The 21430-nt window shown below is 36.2% G+C and overlaps 1 protein-coding gene and 1 pseudogene across 1 annotated transcript; both read right to left on the reverse strand.

The window, feature by feature from the left end:
- Positions 1-1753: 1753 nt before the first annotated feature.
- On the reverse strand, positions 1754-2792 carry LOC119532871 (annotated as a pseudogene).
- An 8265-nt stretch (positions 2793-11057) lies between these two features.
- LOC119533437 (olfactory receptor 4K15-like) lies at positions 11058-12098 on the reverse strand. Its single transcript, XM_037835476.1, has one exon. It carries the CDS (start codon positions 12030-12032, stop codon positions 11058-11060), a length of 975 nt encoding a protein of 324 aa, XP_037691404.1. The 5' UTR covers positions 12033-12098.
- Between the last annotated feature and the right edge of the window lie 9332 nt (positions 12099-21430).

The following is a 21430-nucleotide window of genomic DNA, read 5'->3' on the forward strand; positions in this document are numbered from 1 at the left end:
GGCATCAGCCATAAGGTAGCTTCACTGAACAATGGCTGATGGTGTCCGGAAAACCTCTGTCAGCTTGGAAGGCACATGGCTGGTGTCTGCTCCAAGTTCTGGTTTCAGAATGGCTTTCTCCCAGAAAGTTTCTCCCTAAGCATCTGGGGGTGTTCTCTTACTTTCTCCCAGCAACTCTGGGCTAGTAAAAGTCTATTTTCAACGGCCATCTCCAAACATCTCTCTCAGCATTGAGCTCCTTCTGTCTGTGCTCTTACAGGGCTCCAGTGATTTAATGAAGACCTACATTGAATGAGCAGGGTAACACTACCATGAAAATAACATAATCAAAGGTATTAGCCACACATGGGTGAGTCACATCTCCATGGAAACACTCAATCAAAATGTTCCATCCAACAAGGTTAGATTAAAAGATCATGGTTTTGTGGGGGACATAATATATACAAACCGGGACACATATTATTCACATATTATTACATAAACCTGGATACATACATATAACTTAGTAACTTTTACATGCTTGTTTTTATTTTATTTTTTATATTCTGAATAATATGTTATCTTTTGTTTCAGAAATACATAAATATAAATATAAATACAAATATAAATAGTTGGTAAATGAAATTATAGATTCCACTTGGGAGACTCTATGGAGTGGGGTCTAGAAAAGAATCAGGCACCATTATCTAAATTGAAATTAGAAAGCAGTAGAAACATATCTGAAAAGCCTTGAATATGATGTGTGGGAAACCCTAAAATAACGTGTAGTGAGATTCCTAAGAAATTTTGGTCATATGTGATCTTGGAGATATAATTTCATTGCTAACCCAAACGTATAGCTATGAGGTTTTGTCATCATAAGGGCCTGCACTAGGCAATTTAAAAATGAATTTTAACTGAAAATCCATATGGAAAATTAGTCTTTTCTACATTATCAAACTGAAAAACTGCATTTTTTAAGCAGATAGAGACCATGAATTCCTAGGGGAAGAAAGGAAATTTACGCCAGGATTTAGGAACCAATCCTCATGGTAAAGCATGGTAGAGAAGATTAATTCATTTCTGAAATAACCAAGATTTTTTTTAATCTTTACTTCAGTCACAAACATGAGTAATACAAAATGCAATGGTAAGTAAATTTAGGAATAAGTTGTTATCCATGAATAAATTTATTAAGTAGTCACTTTGACCAAGGATTTCTCAAAAGTGCTCTTCGAGGTATTTGGCTTTTGCTGGATAAATATTACATATGGCATTTCACTGACACCATTCTCATGAATCATAGAATTGCTGCCAGTTACATAGTGCAGATTTATAGGCATTCTTACTGAGGTATGTCATACATCACATATCATATATCACCTATGATATATGTTAAAAACTTTTACCTCTATGGTATACAGATACACATTTAATATCACTCTAAATTTGGGCGAACACAGGAGTCTATTTGAGGAGGAAAGGATTTTTTTTTTTTTTACAATTTATACTTAAATGACATTTTCCCATGGACTCTTAAGTAAATAATCCTACATCCTAAAAAGTTTTCATCTAAAAAATAAAAAGTAGGAAACAGAAACAAAATAGGAAAACACCCATGAAAGCAGGAAGTGAGTGTTAAATTGCTAGCATGTATTCTGTGTTTTTTGTTATCATCATTACACTTTCATTCATGTTTCCTGATCATTCTTCCCTTTGGGCAAAATGGTTTCCTTTAACATCATAGAGAATCCATTTGTGACAGTCAAAAACACTAATGTGGTAACAATGGTCTAATGTAACTTATTTCCAGGGTAAAAATATTTCTTAAAGCTGCAGAATCCTGGCCAGGCTTCAGATACCTGCTCTCAGTTTTGACCTAAGCACCTTCATCTCTTTGTTCCTTAGAGTGTAGATAACTGGGTTTAAAATGCGAGTAAAGATTGTGTAGAACACTACAAGGATCCTGTCAACTGAATAACTACTGAAGGGCCACAAATAGATGAAGATGCATGGACCAAAATATAATATAACAACAGTGATGTGGACAGTCAGTGTGGAGCAGGCCTTTGTCATGCTGGTGGAGGAGCATTTCCTAACTGTGATCAGTATCACAGTGTAGGAGATGACCAGAAGGAGAAAGGAACTCATAGAAAGAAAGCCACTGTTTGCAACTACTTCTAAGTTGATGACATAAGTGTCTGTGCAGGCAAGTTTGGTCACCAGAAGGAGGTCACAGAAAAAAACTATCTACCTGATTAGGACCACAAAAAGGCAGGTTAATAGTAAAGGCCAACTGGCTAACAGTGTGGATGAAGCCAACACCCCATGGGATGAGGACCAGAATAACACACACTCAGTGGCTCATGATTGTCATGTAGTGGAGAGGTTTGCAAATAGCAACATAACGGTCATAGGCCATGGATACAAGGAGTACCATTTCACCACAACTAGTTAGGTGAAGAATGAAAATCTGAGCTACACAGGCTTCAAAAGAAATACTCTTGTACTCTACTAGAACATCAGCAATCACTTTCAGGGTGGTTAAGGAGGCAACACATATACCTGTAAAAGAGACGTCTGCAAGCAGAAAGAACTTGGGGGTCTGAAAGCAAAACTCTGAGGTCACAGTGAGGATCGTGAGAAAGTTGCCAAGCAGGATTCCTGTGTAAAGTAGTAAAATTATGACAAACAAGAAAGGTTGGCACTCCCGTGAGCTAGAGAGTCCCAGCAACATAAATTCAGTCACCGGAGAATGATTTTTCTCTTTCATTGACTTTGGAAGGGACTTATCTTCACTTAACCTGTATAGGAGAGAATAAGATACCAATCAATGAAAAGAATGTAGATTTGATTATCTAATTTTACCTCAATCTTGAGGGATTCTGTTTCAACTCAAATATATATCTCAAGTTCCCAGGCATATTTAACAATTATTGAGACACACCATGTCAGCCAAAATGAGACAACAGTATCATAAAAGATTCTTTTCTGTTCATTCCCTCTGAAGATTTTAAATGCTTACCTTACCCTGGACACTGAACTAGGATAGAGAAGTTAGCTTTATGCCTTGCCACCTGATATCATTTATTGATATCATAATCCTTTGTTCGTCAAGAGATCATGACCTTCATTTCCCTTCATCCCCAGGATAGTCTTTCCTGCCTGAAGCAGCAGTGTTTTATTACTTTATAATAGCTGGTTTTTTAAAAGCACAGTAACATGCCTTCAAGTGGTGGGGGATGGGAAGTAGCTATAGGAATAAAAGACTGTAGGATAAAATACAGATGACTTCAGACAGCTGTATAACACTGAGTCATTTTTAGCCTTTTAGGACCCACTGTCCTCAAGAATAAAGTATTTTGTATAAAATTACTCTCAAAGAAACATTTAAGCCACTTCTTAAAAGATTCTATAGCTGCGACTCTTTAACCAAGTATAATGATACATATGTAAATTATTATTGATAATTTTATTCCAGGTCATAATTTGTATTTTTCCTAGTAATTAAAAGTGCTCAAAGATGGTGTGATCTTACTTATACAGAAATTATTTTCTCACTGCTGGATGTGCACAAGAAAGCCAATTTGACCTGTAATATTTTAGAGTGAATGAATGCATGCATAAAGATATTTGCTGGAGGAATTTCACATCCCTCCTATAAAGATATCCTGTAAAATTCCCCATTACTTACATCTCTGAAATATTATGAATGGTAAAGTGAAATAGTTACTAATACAATTCACAGATGCTACCAAACATTACCATTTCAAAGTTAAGCTCTTGAGAATCTTTTCATTGCCTGCTGTCTCCTCCCCGCCTTCCCTCTTTCTTCTCTGCCATTCATTGTATACAAGAAGACAGTTAAAATGCATAATCCTTAGAAATACATTGATTAGTTGCTTTCACTTACCCAAGATGAAATGGAGAGAGTTGAAATATTATTTATGTTCAGTAAGGCTTGGAAAGTGTTTGACAGCTAACTGGCAAAAACACTGACCTGGCACTGAGAAGATGAGTCATAAAGCAGGTTTCTTTTTAAAGGAAATGGGCTCAGGATGTCTGGCTTATGACTATATAATTGTATCTTTAAAATCAAATACTGTTATTATGATATATCTTAGAGTTGGCTATTAGGGAAAGCTTCTCATGTCAAAATCCAGCCCTTTCAAAATATATATGTTTTTTTATTCCTGCAAATTTCCTTAAATTTTTAAATATTATTTCTATAATATTGTTGTCTCATATTCCTCTCCTTTTATTCCAGAGACAAAAATTGTATATATCCTGGATATTCTTTTTCTGATTTGGTAGTCTTCCATTTTCTCTAATTCTTTTACAGTTTTTAATATACTGTTTTCTAATTTTTTTATCTTTAATTTTTTGTTTCCTGATAGTTGAGTTTTATGACATATGTAGACTCTTAATTTTCTTCTTTACTATCATTGTATTAATTTTGGGTGCTTTTAAAAGTTATTAGAAGTTTTGTATACTTTTCCTGTCAGCAATGAAAGATGATTCCTTGAGCTAGTGAGGAGTTTTGAGGTTTAGCCATGTTTCAGCTTGAGAGCACTCTCATGATTTGAGAGGCCAGAAGTCCAAATCAAGGCATTGGCTACACAACTTTTCCTGCTGAGTTGGTAGGATTCTGACTGGCAAACAATCCTTGGTTTCTTTGACTTTCCTGTCACATAGCAATGTTTTCTCCATTCTATTCCCAGCTCAACCAACATCTGGCTACCAGCTCATACCTGTGACTTTCTCTCCTACTATGTATGAATGTCTTCTGCTTATAATAAAAGACTTCAGTAATCCAGATTAAGACCTACCCTCATTCACTTGGCCAAATCCTAACTAAAATAAACAATATCAAGAGATCCTAGTTGCAATGGCTTCATCTTACACACAGGGATGTGGACTAAGGTTAAGAATATGTCTAAATTGGGGTCCATAATTCAACTTAACTCAAGCATCATCTTCAGTTAATATGGTGAAGTACAATTTTTTTTATTAAATAGAACACAAGGCCTTCCAAGGTTGCCTCCTTTTCCCCTACATACCTTAGAGTTCTGCTGCAGCAGGATCACAGAGTTCTGTCTCCTTGTGTTTCTCCACCTGAATGGGCCCTCTCATTCTGTCAGTACACTCCCACTGATGCCAAGAGGGTTCCAACATCCTTGAGATGGAGGACCTTTCCTCTTTTCCACCCATCCCCCACCTATTTCTCAGCCATAAAGTGGATTACTGATCTGACATTGCTGGTCTCAAATATTTATTTTCTAAGTTTCTAAGTTGGAATTTATAACTTTAACTTTAGTATGTTCTAATGAAATTGTACCCAAGTACTAGGGTTGATTTTATTGATTTTCTGACTGATCTGCACTGATTTGTTTTTTTTTTTTTTTGAGAATTTGTAGAGATTCAGATTTCAGTAACCAATATTCAGCCCCAAATATTTCATGCCTTCAAATATATTATTTGATGTGGTGAAGGAGACTTTGTAGTTGTGATTAATTTAAGAATATTGAGATTGGGAGATTAAAATGGATTATCCATGGGTGTGCAATGTAATCACAGGTGTCCTAATAAAAGGGAGGCAGAAGTACCAGAGCCAGAAATAGATGTGGTGATCGAGTGAAGAAGTTGGACTGATATGAGGAAGGGTCCACAAGCCAAGGAATACAGGTATTCTTGATAATCTGAATAAGTTAAAGAATTGATTTCTGCCCTGAATCGTCTAAATGAATACCACCTACAAACACCCTAATTTTAGACTACTGCAATCCAAACTATAAAACTGGATATGTTTAAACCACTAAATTTGTGGTAATTTGTTACAGCATCAATAATAAACTAATACACCATGACAACCATTGATCAATGAAAAAATTTTAATCTGTGTGAATTGTGAAATTTTTATAAAAGTAGGATTTCCTCCTATAAGAATTTGCAATTGGTTTTTTAAGAAACCAGGGCTATGCCTGAACTCTTCATGAACTCTGAGTTAATCTTGCCATGTTTGTTCCACTGCTAACTTACAGCTTTCCTTTATGCTAAAACTTTTATTTTATTGCCAATAGTTACACTTACCTTAGAGTTAGCTCCATTTGCTCTTTATAGGGCACTTCTTTTACAATCTCACCTGGCTTTGGTTTTTATAGTATATTAATATTTTTTAATTTTATTCTTTTGTATGGTTTTATTTTGCTTTTCTGAGGGGTGTCTCAGAGACATATTTTCACTCTCTTCAATCCCAGGTTTATAATTTTTTTTCCAATTAAAGTTATGAGTTGTTTTTGTAGAATGAAATTTTTCTGAATTTTTAGCCTGCAGAAATGAAAATGATATTCAAGATCTCCTTGAAATAAAAAATTGAGATCTTAATTACCTATTTTATATAGACCCTAGACCTTTCCATCTTCATCTTGATTCATTGAGAACATCACTTACTGTACTCTAACATCTCCAATCTTCTTTCTGTTTCAGGAAGACTCCAAATTCATAGCCTGGTGACTTCTGTTTTGACTCTCCTCTGCCTTTTAGCTTCCTATGATTCATTCATTCACTTCATCAGATCTCTGCTCAAAATTTGTTTCCTCAGAGAGAACTTCCTGATAAAATTTAGATAATATAAAATTGCTTTTGCTCCTTTCCTGATTTTATTTAAGTTCCATTTATTACTATTTAATATTATGCTATAAATCTGTGTGAATACAAAAGGTTAATCTGCAGGTGGTCTCTGGTAACTCAGTGCTTATCTTCAAGGATGCGTGGAACTATGGTACTGACTACTGGCCAAGAGAGAAAGGAGAAATAGTAGACAGTTATTTATAGCACCCTGTTTCAAGTTTAAATCCAACCTGTAGACACACCTAACTATGTTGTCTTCATTGCTTATGAGAAATTTGTTTATTGATGGTTTGCCTGGTTTATTTGGTTGTACAACCTGTACTTGTGAGATACAAATGATCCTTCAGTAAAGGACTTTTTTGGCTCTTATTGGGGATTGAAGCATTTGACCTACAAAAGACATGATTTAATTTTATCTGTGCTCATGCAGGTATGAACCCATTTATAAATGGGACCTTTTGAACATGTAATTATTAGTTAAGTTGTGGTCAAATTGAATCAGGGTGGGTCTTTATCCAAATGAATGCAGGCCTTATGAAGAGAGGAATTTCAGGCTCAGTTAATCAGAAGCAGCCAGACATCATCAGAAACCAGAAGCTGGTAAAACCAGAAGTCAGAACAAGTCAGAGTGGAGACAGAGGTAACCAGGTGACTGAGGACGTCCATCAACAGAACACCATCGACTCTGAGAGGTGGTATCTTTTTTTTTTTTTTTTTTTTTTCCTACAATTTTATAGAGTTATATTCACATACCATGCATTTATCCACAGTGTACAATCAGTTGTTCATGGTATCATCATAAAGTTGTACATTTATCACCACAATCAGCACTTGAACATACTGATTACTACAAGAAAAAAATTTTTTTTTTTTTTTTAGCAATAAGAAAAAATGATAAAAAGAAAAATAACATGTCATACAATACAGTACACTACTAAGGGCAGCAAATAACACCACTACCAAGAATCCCATATTACTCCCCTATATCCCCTTTTCATATACATTTAGCATTGGCATATTGCCTTTGTTACATTTAATGGAGGTATATTACAATGTTACTGTTGACCATAGACTCCAGTTTGCTTTGATTATGTTTTTTCCTGAATACCATCCCTTTTTCAAATTTCTACATGGTTGACATTCATTTGCTTTCCCACATGCAAAAACATTTGTATATTTGTATATTTAGTAACAGTCATTGGCCACTCCAGTATTTGCCACGTTATACAGTCCCAGTCTTTATCATCTATCTTTATGAGAGGTGGTATCTTGATGTTGGATTTCTTGGCTCCAAAGACTGAGACTATAAATTCTAGGTTTTTAAACCAACCGTCTATGTGGTATTTTTCATATAAACTCTAGCAAACTAAGATTGTTCTCCAGAGACAAAGGTATGCTGAATGTATCTGGCTGGTTCCCAATCCTGTGCCATTGAGCAAAGACACTGGGATTTGTGTTTAGAACCTTAGACTCTAACATGTGCCTTCTACTTTCCTCTGACATACTTTCACTTTAATATTGTATTCATTTTATTCAACCCTTACATAAGTCTCAGGATCCTTTCAATTATTCTACCAGAATTATTGGCTATGACGGGAATTGGCAAACTATGACACTCTGGCCCAAATCTGGTCCACACTCTATATTTGTATAGCCCCTTAGATAAGAATATTTTCTTACACTACTGAAGGGTTGTAAAATAATAATAATAAAATAGTGTAAAATAAAATAAAATAAAATAAAATAAAATAAAATAGGGAGAATATGCACCAAAACCATATATTGATCACAGAGTCTAAAAATTAACTGACAATTACAGAAAATGTTTCCCATTCACTGCTCTAGGTGAACAGGTTTCAAGTGTTAATTTCATAGATCTATAGATAGCATCAATGACAATGCTTGACATATAATATGTGCTCAATAAAATTTTAGCATTTTTTTTATGTGTTTTGTGCAGGGACTGAGAATGAGAACAAAGTCAACTTTACTATGAGATTGTATTGCTTAAATACAGACAATGTAAGCATGACAGAATGCAACTAAAAATCTCCCTTGTCTGTTCCTATGAAAAAACACTTAGTAGGGTAAGAAAACTAAAACCTGTTTGCATGTCTATTACGGTTCCTCTCCTGCTAAACATTCTATTCACAAAGATAAATATTAGGTTATGTTTTAAAGTTACCTGCTTCCTCAGACTCACACTACCATAAGTAGAGGCAGAAAAGAACATTGGTTGGGAATACCCTTGGCAACTAGACTTCCTGGGATCATGATCTTGCTCTGCCACCACTAGCTGTGTGTCCTTTGGCAAGTTGATTCACCTCTCTGTGCTCCAATCACCTGCTCTGTAAAAACTGGCATGGCAATTTTACCAAAGACTAGGATCATTCAGAGGATAATATGAGTTAGAGTATAAGGCTGTAGAATGAACATTGAAAGGTATCTGATACATATTCAGTGGTATTAAGTACGCTTGTGATTAATATGATCATCAATTTAAATAAGGCCCACAGAAAAGTAAAAAAAAATTCTGAGGCTCACCTGTCTTCATAATATTCATGACTTGACTTATTCATCCTTTATGGCATAAGTATTCTTAGCCACTTCATATTATTGAGGCTTTGTTTCTGTTTTTCTTACTTTCCTTGACTTTTGAATGTACAATAATACTTTACAGCAGTCACCTGTGCTTCTGCTATATGAAAACTTTTCCAAAGATTTTGAAGAAACTCTTGAGGACAAATCCTAAACTTGTTGTTGATAATGGATCTCAGCCTTTTGCATATTGGTGATAGGAGAGAGTGTGTGAGAGGGTAAGCAGAGAATCAAGGTTTCTGCAAGGGTCACAACCTACTCCACACTATGCAGTAGTCCATTCATGAAACAATAACCTGAATATGAAATCCTCTCTGCCATTTTCTAATATTATGAAGTTGCTCAATTCCCTAACTTTTCTTATCCTTACTTACATCATGTATAAAATGTGTTGAATAAATATGTCAGGGAATGTTTTGAAACTTGAAGGAAGTCATGTTTGTTACATCCTTGCTGTATTACTTCTTGTATATTAATATTAATTAGATTTGTAGTTAACACTACCTCCATAACAGTATATCATTTAATTAATGTATCACATCATAAAAGTGTGCAAAAAATACAGAATTCTGGGATATTTGCATTATTGTAAAAAGCTTGAGAATGTAAGTAAATTTAGATGATATTTGAATACTATTTTTAACTTATTCTGTGTGTGGAACACTTTAGTACCCTATAAACCAGAAAAACATTGTTTTCTATAATAGGAATTATAGACTCCCATTTGGAGACTCTAAAGGGTACAGCCTAGAAAAGTGTCAGTTTGCATTATACCACGTAATGAAATTAAAATTCAGAAGAAAAATATAGGAAAAGTCATGAATTCAATAAAACAAGAATGTCTACCAGAAACTGTAGGAGGGATCCTAAGAAATCATGGTCTCAGTAGTGATCATGGAGCGGAAATTTCATGCCTAGACTAAAAGTTCTTGCAATAGGGCTCTGTCATCATCTGGGCCTACATTATGCATTTTAAAAATAGCATTTTAATGGAATAAAAGGGTAAATAGAAAAATGATAATTCCTACCAGCTATCAATCTGGAACTGTACCCTCTCTGAGAGAATGGGATCATGAAGACCTAGAAGGAGAGATGATGTTTTATACTATGGTTCAGGCACCAATTTTCATGAAAATCTCAATTGTGAAAAACCCAGGCTATTCTATTATACTAAACAGTCAAGAACATAGCTAAATAAAACACATTGATAAACAGAATTATGCAGTAAGTTGCTACCCATCAACAATAATTTTTAAGTAGCCTCTTTGAACAAGAATATGTGAAAAGAATATGGGATGGATGCAAATGTCTTCTGCTGGAGAGCTATCACATTTTCCTCTATTACTGACACCATTAAAACCAGGATTATCATCAAGTTCCCTCAGTTACAAAATGCAACACCAATGCACTCTTACTAATATGTCCATTATATATCATATGTCATCTATGATATATACCATATATTATATATAAAAATATATTTATTACCAGCACAGTATAGAGCTAAATACCTACTTTCACTCCAAAATGTGCATCTAAACAGTTGTGTTTTGAAATGGAGTGGTCCAATTTCTTTATCATTTAGGAATAAATTAATTTTCTTATGGGTATTCAAAGCCAATAGAAAGCCTACCTCTTAAAAACTTTTGAAATAAAGAATACATGGAGGAAATAGAAAGAAAATCACTGAGTGGATAAAGAGAACCTGAAACTTGTTAATGCTTCTCCAGTGGCTGTTTGTTATTCAGCCAACCATCTCCACCAGTCAAAATGTCTTGCTTTAACATGGCATTGGTTCCATTAGTAACAGTACAAAATGACTGAAATAAAGTGGTGGGAGTCCTGTAGTTTCACTTTGCTTCCAGGAAAACAACATTTCTCATGGGTGCAGATACCAGGCCAGGCTTCAGATACCTGTTCTTCAGTTTTGACATAGCTGCCTTCATCTCTTTGTTCCTTAGAGTGTAGATAACTGGGTTTAAAATGGGAGTAAAGATGGTGTAGAATACTGCAAGGACCTTGTCGATTGAATAACTACTGAAGGGCCACACATAGATGAAGATGCATGGTCCAAAGAATAATGTGACCACAGTGATGTGGGCAGTCAACGTGGAGCGGGCCTTTGCCATGCTGGCGGAGGAACGTTTCCTGACTGTCATCAGTATCACAGTGTAGGAGATGACCAGGAGGAGAAAGGAACCCAAAGAAAGAAACCCACTATTTACAACTACTAGTAGGCTGATGACATGAGTGTCTGTGCAGGCCAGCTTGGTCACTCGAGGGAGGTCACAGAAAAAACTATCTACCTGATTAGGACCACAAAAAGGCAGGTTAACAGTAAAGGCCAACTGACTAACTGTATGGATGAAGCCAACACACCATTGGAGGAGGACCAGTATAACACACACACGGCGACTCATGATTGTCATGTAGTGGAGAGGTTTGCAAATAGCAACGTAACGGTCATAGGCCATGGATACAAGGAGCACCATCTCACCACCACCAGTTAGATGAAGAAAGAAAATCTGAGCCAGACAGGCCTTGAAAGAAATACTCTTGTGCTCTACTAGAAAGTCAACAATCATTTTGGGGGTAGCCAAGGAGGCAACACATACATCTGTGAAAGAGAGGTTTGCAAGCAGAAAGTACATGGGAGTATGAAGGTGTGCATCTGAGATCACAGTGAGGATGATGAGAAAGTTTCCCAGCAGGATTCCTGTGTAAAGTAGTAAAAATATGACAAACAAGATGGGTTGGAGCTCCTGCGAACTAGAGAGTCCCAGCAACACAAATTCTGTCACTCGAGAATGATTTGTCTCATCCATTGACTCTGGAAGGGACTTATGTTCACTTACCTGCAAAAGAGAGAATAAGATATCAATCAATGAACAGAACACAGGCTTGATTACCCAATTCTATCTCAGTCTTTAGGGATTCTGATTCTACTCAAATATATTTCTGGATTTCCTGGCATCTGTAACAATTATACAGACAGCTCCATGTCAGTCAAAATGAGACATCAGTGTTATCATGGAAGTACAAATTCTTCAATTAAATTGGGTAAGTACTTAAGTTGTCAATGGGGAGAGTTCCAATCAACTGATTCATGCAAAAAGATGACTATAATGGGTCAAATCAACTAATCTACAAATGCAAATCTATATCTAAAAAGTTGTTTTGAGGTCACCAAAATCCAGTCTTAGAATCTGCAAGGAAAAATGTCTTTGTTTTTCAATAAATTACATAAGATTTATTGAAAAAAACAAGTGTGCACTGATAACAGAGAATTAGAATTTCACAAATGAATATTGACTGAGGGATGTTAGGCATGAGGAATACATGTTATATTATTCTAATTCAATACCTTTCAAAGACAGGCAGAACTAATATATGGCATAAGATGCCTGAATAGTAGGTAGCCTTGAAGAGAGGAAAGGAACCAAAAAGGGCCTTGGAAAGTCTTCTGAAGATCTGATAATACTCAGTTCTTTATTTAGTTTGATAGTTGGCTTCCTCCTTTTCCTTTCTCTTCATGGGTTCCAATACCCTCCTATTCCTGTAAAACTTCAAGTTATTTTCTTATTGCTAATAAGATCATTTTGGGAATTGATTTCTTAAAATTTTCTCCTTCCATTCCTCAGCATTAATGGAAAGATAAATTTTACAAGTTACATGCCAAACTATCAAGATTTATCTAAATAGGTAAGAATTTTATTTTATCTTTGAGGGTTTATGTGTAGAATAGGAGGAAGTTTCAGCCCACTTCTATGCTTCAAAGAAAAATACTGTCTGAAAAATAAAAAGATGTGTGTTTATTCCCTTTTATGTCACTGACTAGCTTGGTTAATTTCAGCAAAGCTCTTAAATCAAGATTTCCATTTTTTTAGAATGTAAAAGGATGGTGTTTGGCAACAGAAACTGTTAAGTTTCTTTTCAATATAAACCCATTCATTCCCTCTGAATATTTTAAATGCTTCCTTTACCCTGGGAACTGAGCTAGGCACTGTTGATATAGAAGTTAGCTTTATGCCTTGCTAACAGAAGATAATTTACTGATATCATACTCCTTTGTTCATCAAGAGAAGATCATGTACCTTCATTTCCCTTTATCCCTAAACACTCTTTCCTAGCTAAAGCAACAGTATTTTATCAGTAATAATAGGAACTTGGTAAAATCCCAGTAAAATACCTTTTGGGGAAAAACAAAGCTACAGGAAAAAAAAAATTATAGGATAAAATCACAGCTGTATGACATTGAACAGTTCAGTTATCATTTTAATGCTCATTGTTCTGAAAAATCACATGTTGATTATAATATTACTCTCAAAGAAACATTGAAACCGCTTCTTAAAATGTTCTTTAGGTGAGAGTGAGACTCTTTAATCAATTGTAATGACTACACATGTAAAATATTCTTATTGATGATGTTTCCAGGTCATAATTTGTATTTTTTTCTTGGTAATTAAAAGTTCTCAAGGATAGTGTGATCTTACTTTTACAGAAATTATTTTTCCATTGCTGCTGTGTTCAAGAAAAGCTAATTTTTCTTGTAATTTCTCAGAGTGAATTAATGCATGTATAGAGAGATGGGTTAGATGGCTTTCATATCCCCCCTATAAAGACATCCTATAAAATTCCCCTATCCCCAAGGCTTACATCTCTGAAGTATTATGAATGGCAGGCAAAGTGAAGTAGGTACTAGTACAATTTGTGGTGATATCAAACATCACCAATTCAAAGTTTATGTCTTTAGAATCTTTCCTTCACTGCCAGCTCCCTCCTTCCCACCTTCCTTTTTTCTTCTCTGCCATTCAGTATGTATAAGAGGACAGTGAAAATGCATACTCCTTAGAAATATGTTGATGAATTGCTTTGACTTACCCAAGATGAAATGGAGAGAGTGGGCACATTATTTACGATCAGTAAGGCTTGGAAAGTGGTTGAAAGTTTGATGGCAAAAAACACTGACCTGGCACTGAGAAGATGATTCATAAAGCAGGACTCTTTTTAAAAGAAATGGGATCACAATGTCCCGTAGCCAGGATGAGCTCCCTTCCAGAAAGGTGACAGGCCTGGGTGCAGAATCCTAGTGGAATCCCCATGCATTAAGGGAGCACTGGAAACTGTCAGGAATCTGGCAGAGGAAAGGGGATTGGTAAAAGAAAGAGGCAAATTAACACTGCAAACAAATTTGACTATTTCATATGTTGCCTGAAATTAAAGATAACTATTGCAACATAGCATTTATTTATAAGAAAGTAAATTAAGAAAAACGTTAGCAATCACGATAACTTGCAAAGACCTCCAAAAATTAAAAGTAGTCCTACTTCACTAAGGGCTACAGGAAGAGGATTGGTGCCTGCTTTCCATCCTTACTGTATATGTTAGTAAACTGCTACCTTCCAATTTAATTTCCAGAACCAGAAATATGATTGGAAACCTTTAAGGAATTAAAGCATTGATCTCAAGGGAGAGATCAGCAATCTCAGATATAGAATGTCCTACACATAATGAATGATCTCCAATTAATGGATGATGGAGTGAGGACACCGGGTAACAGTAACTTTTCAGTAGAGAAACCTAGCAAATATATTCTTTGCCAGAACCAAATATTTATGAAATTTAATTTAATAATGGGGGCTTTTATACCAATTTAAGGAAATAGAAGTCATTGAATAAATGGCTTTGGTGGGAAAATAATTTCTATTTTTACAGCAGTTCTAAAAACAAATGAATTTCAGTTGTAACAAAGTTTTAACAAAATGTTACTAGACACTTAGAAGAAAATGTAGTGCAATATCTTAAAGATCTTGTGATAGAAGGTGGTTTCCTAGACCTCACACCCAAGGCACGAGCAACCAAAGAACAAACAGACAAATGGGAGCGCCTCAAAATTAAACACTTGTACATCAAAGAACTTTGTCAGAAAGGTTACAAGGCAGCCTACACAATGGGAGACAATATTTGGAATCCACACATCAGATAAGGATTTAATATCCCGAATACATAAACTGATCCTACAACCAAACAACAGAAAGACAAAGAACCCAATTAAATGGGCGAAAGACATGGACAGACACTTTTCTGAAGAGGAAATACAAATGGATCAAAAATAGATGAGAAAATGCTCAACTTCACTGGCTGTTAAGGAAATGCAAATCAAAACCACAATGGGATATCATCTCACACCTACCAGAATGGTCTTTATCCAAAAAACAAAAAATTACAAGTGCTGGAGAGGATGTGGAGAAAGAGGCACACTTATTCATTGTAGGTAGGAATGTAGAATGGTGCAACCACTGTAGAAGACAGTGTGGAGGTTCCTCGAGAAGCTAAGTATAGATTTGCCATATGACTCAGCTATTCCATTGCTAGGTATATACTCAGAGGAACTGAAACTTAAGACGCAAATGGACATTTGTAAACTGATGTTTATTGCAGCATTATTCATGATTGCCAAGAGATGGAAACAGCCCAAATGCCTGTCAGCAGATGAGTGTATAAACAAACTGTGGTATACACACACTATGGAATATTATGCTGCTGTATGACAGAACAAAGACATGTATCATATAGTAACATGTAAGAACCTTGAGGACATTATGTTGAGTGAAGTTAGCCAGAAACAAAAGGACAGATACCATATGGTCTCACTAATACGAACAAACATTAATGAACAAACTTTGAGAGTTAAAAGCTGACAATACAGGCTACCAGGAGATAGAAAGAGGGTAGAGATCTGGCATTTGATGCTGAAGGACTACAGAATGTTTAGCAGGATTGACTGTATAGATCTAGAAATAGATATCAAAATACTGTGTGGTGGTAGCACAGTACTGCAAGTACACTGAACAAAGTTGTGAGTAAAGCTGAAAGAGGTGGGGTAGGAGAATGAATGACACCAAAGGTAAAGACAGATGATAAAGACTGGCAGTATATAACTTGGCAAAAACTGGAGTGGCCAATGACTGTTATTAAATGTACAAATATAAAAATATTTTTGCATGTGGGAAAGCAAATGAATGTCAACCATAAAGAGTGTTGAAAAAAGGGATGGTATTTAGGAAAAAAAAAACATAATCAAAGCAAACTGGAGTCTATGGTCAACAGTAACTTTCCAATATGCTTCCATTAAATGTAACAAAGGCAATATACCAATGCTAAGTGTGTATGAGAGGGGGATAGAGGGGAGGGATATGGGATTCTTTGTAGTGATGTTGTTTTCTGTCCTTACTATTATATTGCATTGTATGACATGTTATTTTTCTTTTTATCATCTTTTTTATTATTTGCTAAAAAGAAAAAAAAACCTTTTTTTTTTAGTAATCAATATGTTCAAGTGCTGATTGTGGTAATAAATTCCCAACATTATGATGACCATGAATGACTGACTGTACACTGTGGATGGTATGTGTGGTATGGTATGTGAATATAACTCTATAAAATTGTAGGAAAATATATATAGGAGTAAAAGTGTTGGAGAAAACATGGAGAAAGGGATATATTCATCTACTGTTGATGAGCAGGCAAAATAGTGTAGTCTTTCTGAAGGTCAGTGTGGTTGTTCCACAAAAAGCTAAGTATGTGGGGGCCATAAGGTCCTGCAACATCATTATGGGGTACATCATTGGAAGATCTGAGAGCAGAGACATGAAGGGACATTTGCACACTGGTGTTCATGGAGGCAGTGTTCATGATTTGCAATGGGTGGAGGTGGCCTAAGGGTTCATAGACAGAGGAAGAGAATGGTGAATGGTGGTGTGCACATACAATGGAATACTGAGCAACTACAAGAAGGAGTGAAGCTGTGAGACACTCAACGAGGTGAATGGATCCTGTACACAGCATTTTGAATGAAGTACACCAGAAATAAAGGCAAACACTGTAATGCCTCACCAATTTGGACTAATTACAATGTGTAAACTCAGCATTGACTCTTAGAACACAGTCTAAGTGGGGAGCAATTATTGTAATGGTCCCTAGACTGTAAGCTCTTACAACAGTAAAATCTATTCCTGAATTGTAGTAGTTATCTCCAAACTTTGAGATGCTGATCCCTTAATGTATAACCTGATTGGTCTCTGGAACAATGGGTATCTCTGTGACACCTGAAACTCAGAGCTAGAGCTCAGCAGATATGAATGTTAGTATTAGCACATACAGCAACCATTAAAACAAAAAACAAAAATCTGAAAAAGATCCAAGACTTCAATTAGTGATATAAATGAAGCAGATCTGGTTAAGACTAGGGCAAACCAGGCCAAAGGGTAAAAGTTGAAACCACCTGTGTTTTAGAACTTCAACTTCCATGTGAGACCAAGGGAAGAGATGTGTATTTGGTGCAGATCTATATTTTCTAAACAGTATAACTCTGCAGTCGGTTTATTCAAACACCACAATTACATGGAAATTTGAATAGGAAATGAGATATGGTAGGTTAGTATAGGTTAGAGTGAAATAGTGATACATCCCAAAGTAATTTGGGTAGAGAATAAAAATATATTTACAGGGCCCCCCTGAGGTGCTGGGGGAAAGTGTGCAAGTGTTGGACTTCCTCACTTGGACTGATGCTAATGTTGTCACAAACATTAGGACTGGTGGTTTGATGTGCTGAGCCCCCTAACATAGGACTTGCTCTTATGAAGCTTGTTATTGCAAAGGAGAGGCTAAACTTGCATATAATTGTGCCTAAGAGTCTCCTCCTGAGTACCTCTTTGTTGCTCAGATGTGGCCCTCTCTCTCTCTAACTGAGCCATCTCGACAGGTGAACTCTCTGCCCTCCCCGCTACGTGGGACCCGACTCCCAGGGGTGTAAATCTCCCTGGCAACGCAGAGTATGACTCCCAGGGATGAATGTGGACCCGGCATCATGGGACTGAGAGTATCTTCTTGACCAAAAGGGGGATGCAAAATGAGACGAAATAGTTTCAGTGGCTGAGAGATTCCAAATGGAGTCGAGAGGTCACTCTGGTGGACATTCTTATGCACTATATAGATAACACCTCTTAGGCTTTAATGTATTGGAATAGCTGGAAGTAAATACCTGAAACTACCAAACTCCAACTCAGCAGTCTGGACTCCTGAAGACAATTATATAATAATGTAGATTACAAGGGGTGACAGTGTGATTGTGAAGACCTTGTGGATCACACCCCCTTTATCTAGTGTATGGATGAGTGGAGGAATGGGGATAAAAACTAAAGGACAAATGGGGTGGGATGGGGGATGATTTGGGTGTTCTTTTTTCACTTTTATTTTTTATTCTTGTTCTGGTTCTTTCTGATGTAAGGAAAATGTTCAGAGATAGATTGTGGTGATGAACGCATAACTATGTTATCATACTGTGGACAGTGGATTGTATATCATGGATGATTGTATGGTGTGTGAATGTATTTCAATAAAACTGAATTTAATAAAAAAAAAACAAACAAACAAACAAACAAACAAAAAAAACATAAAGAAATAGACCTGAGGTAAAGGTAACCATTTTCCTGCCAGTAATGTAGTTTGCTTAGTATGCAGCTCCACTTTTTCTTCCTAAAAGAACAAAAGTGCAAAGAAATAAAGATTAATGATATGGTTTTGGACATACAATGTACAAAGATAAAAGTGGTAAAAAGTACAAAAAAAAAGGGTGGTAGAAAGGAGAGTATAGGAAAAGTATGCTTGTTTGCAATTGAAGTTAAATTCGTATCAAACGAAATATGATAGCTTTATACGTAGTATGTTAAATTTTATCACCATGGCAACCACAAGGAAAACAGGTGAAATTATATCCAGAAAGACAAGAGAAGGCACTCAATTTGATACAATGCAAAAAAGAATAAGTATAAAAGTAGTCATTAACAAGAGAATTAAGAGACAAAATGGGTAACACACAAAAAAGAGTAATTAGCACAATGGCAGAAGATAGTCCTGCAGTATCTATAGTGCCTTTATATGTAAAAGAATAACACTCTCCAGTCAAAAGGCAGAGACTGGAAGAATGGATAAAAAAGCATGACTCAACTATAGGCTTTCTGCAAAACACATAAATTCAAATATGCAAGTAGGTTGAAAGTGAAAGATGGAAAAAAATATGTCATGCAAATAGTAAACAAAAAAGAGGAAGGGAAGCTATAGAATAGCAGATAAAATAGACAGGAAGTGAAAAATTACAAAGGATAGAAAGTCATTAAATACTGATAAAGAGGACAACTCAACAAGAAAAGGTAGCAGTTGTAAATACATATACACCTAATAGCAGTTCATCAAAATATATGAAGCAACTATTGGCAGATTTGAAAGGAGAAATTGACAGTTCTACAATAATAGTAGGAGAGTTTAATACACCACTTTCTCTGCTGGACAGAACATCTAGTCAGAAGATCAATAAGGAAGTACAGGACTAAAATGATATTCTAAACTAACTAGCCCTAACAGAAATAGAACAATTTACCCAACAAAAAGAGAATACACATTCCTCTCTAGGATATAATGATAATTGTTCAGGATAGACCATATATTGGGATAAAAAAGAAGTCTCAAAGTATTGAAATCATAGAATATATATTCTCCAACCAAAACAGAATAAAGCAAGAAACCAATAACAGAGGGAAAGACGGAAAACTTACAAATATGTGGAAATTAAAAAAAAATCCTGGTTCAAAGAGGAAATCACAAGTGAAATTAGATAACATCTTGAGGTGAATGAAAATGGAGACAAAACATACCAAAATGTGAAGCATGCAGTGAAGGCAGGGTTGAGAGAGAAATTTATAACTATAAATGCTTATCTTTTAAATTCTGTTTTATTGAGATTTATTGACATATCACACAATCATCCATGGTATACAATCAACTGTTCACAGTACCATCATATAGTTCTGTATTCATCACCCCAATCTATTTTCAAACCTTTTACTTACACCAGAAAAAGTAAAAATAAGAAGAAAAATAAAAGTAAAAAAGAACACCCAAATCATCCCCCATACTCTATTTTTCATTTGGTTTTTGTCCTCATTTTTCTACTCATCCATCCATATACTGGATAAAGGGAGTGTGATCCATAAGGCTTTCAGAATCACAGTCACCCCTTATAAGCTACATTGCCATACAATAATCTTCAAGAGTCAAGGCTACTGGGTTGGAGTTTGACAGTTTCAGGTGTTTACTTCTAGCTATTCCTATGCATTAAAACTTAAAATGGGTTATCTATATAGTGCATGTATTAGTTAGGGTCCTCCTTGGAAACAGAATCAATGAGAGATGTTTCTTATTATCAGATTGTAAAAGTGACTCACGCAACTGCGGGAGCGCACGAGTCCAAATTCTGCAGAGCCGTCAACAAGCTGTCAACTCCAAGGAAGACGTCCGACGAACTCCTCGGGAAACGAACCGACAACTTTGACGAACTCCTCAGGAAATGAACTGGCAACTTTGAAGAACTCCTCAGGAAACGAACCGGCAACTTTGAAGAACTCCTCAGAAAACGAACCAACAACTTTGACAAACTCCTCAGGAAACGAACTGGCAACTTTGATGAGCTCCCCAGGAAAAGCTTCACTGAGCAGCTGAAGAAGAAGTGAAGGTTCTCTAACCGTCCGGCTTATAAGCCTCCAACTGATCACCCGGACCAAATCCAGCCAATTGCATTCTCTCACTGTGGAAGCACGCCCCTTGATGAGTCATCAGTAAGCTGCAGTCAATTGACTGATGATCCGACAAACCAACCAGCCTCAAATAGCCTCACAGGAATCGTCAGGCCAGTGCCCGCTTGACCAGACAGCTAGGCCACCTAGCCAAGTTGACACATGAACCCAACCATCACAGTGCATAAGAATGCCCACCAGAGTGACCTCAACCCCATTTGGAATCTCTCAGCTGCTGAAACTTGGTTTCATTTCACATCCCAGTTTTGGTCAAGAAGATGTTCTCAATCCCAAGATGTTGGGTCCAGATTCATCCTTGGGAGTCATATCCTGCATTGCCAAGGAGATTTAACCCCCTGGGGTCAGATCCCACGTAGGGGAGAGGGCAGTGAGTTCACCTGCCAATTTGGATTAGTTAGAGAGGGCCACATCTCAGCAACAAAAAGGCACTCAGGGAGAGATGCTTAGGCACAATTATATGCAGGTTTAGCCTCTTCTTTGCAGTAATGAGCTTCATAAGGGCAAGGCCTGAGATAGAGGGCTTGGCACAATAAACCGCCAGTCCTCAATGTCTGTGACAATATCAGCAATAA

The sequence above is a fragment of the Choloepus didactylus genome, chromosome 4 (assembly GCF_015220235.1).
Source record: "Choloepus didactylus isolate mChoDid1 chromosome 4, mChoDid1.pri, whole genome shotgun sequence".
NCBI lineage: Eukaryota > Metazoa > Chordata > Mammalia > Pilosa > Megalonychidae > Choloepus > Choloepus didactylus.

Excerpts from the sequence above, each read along its gene's own strand:
- LOC119533437 (XM_037835476.1), bottom strand. The coding sequence starts at position 12,032 with ATGGATGAGACAAATCATTCTCGAGTGACAGAATTTGTGTTGCTGGGA.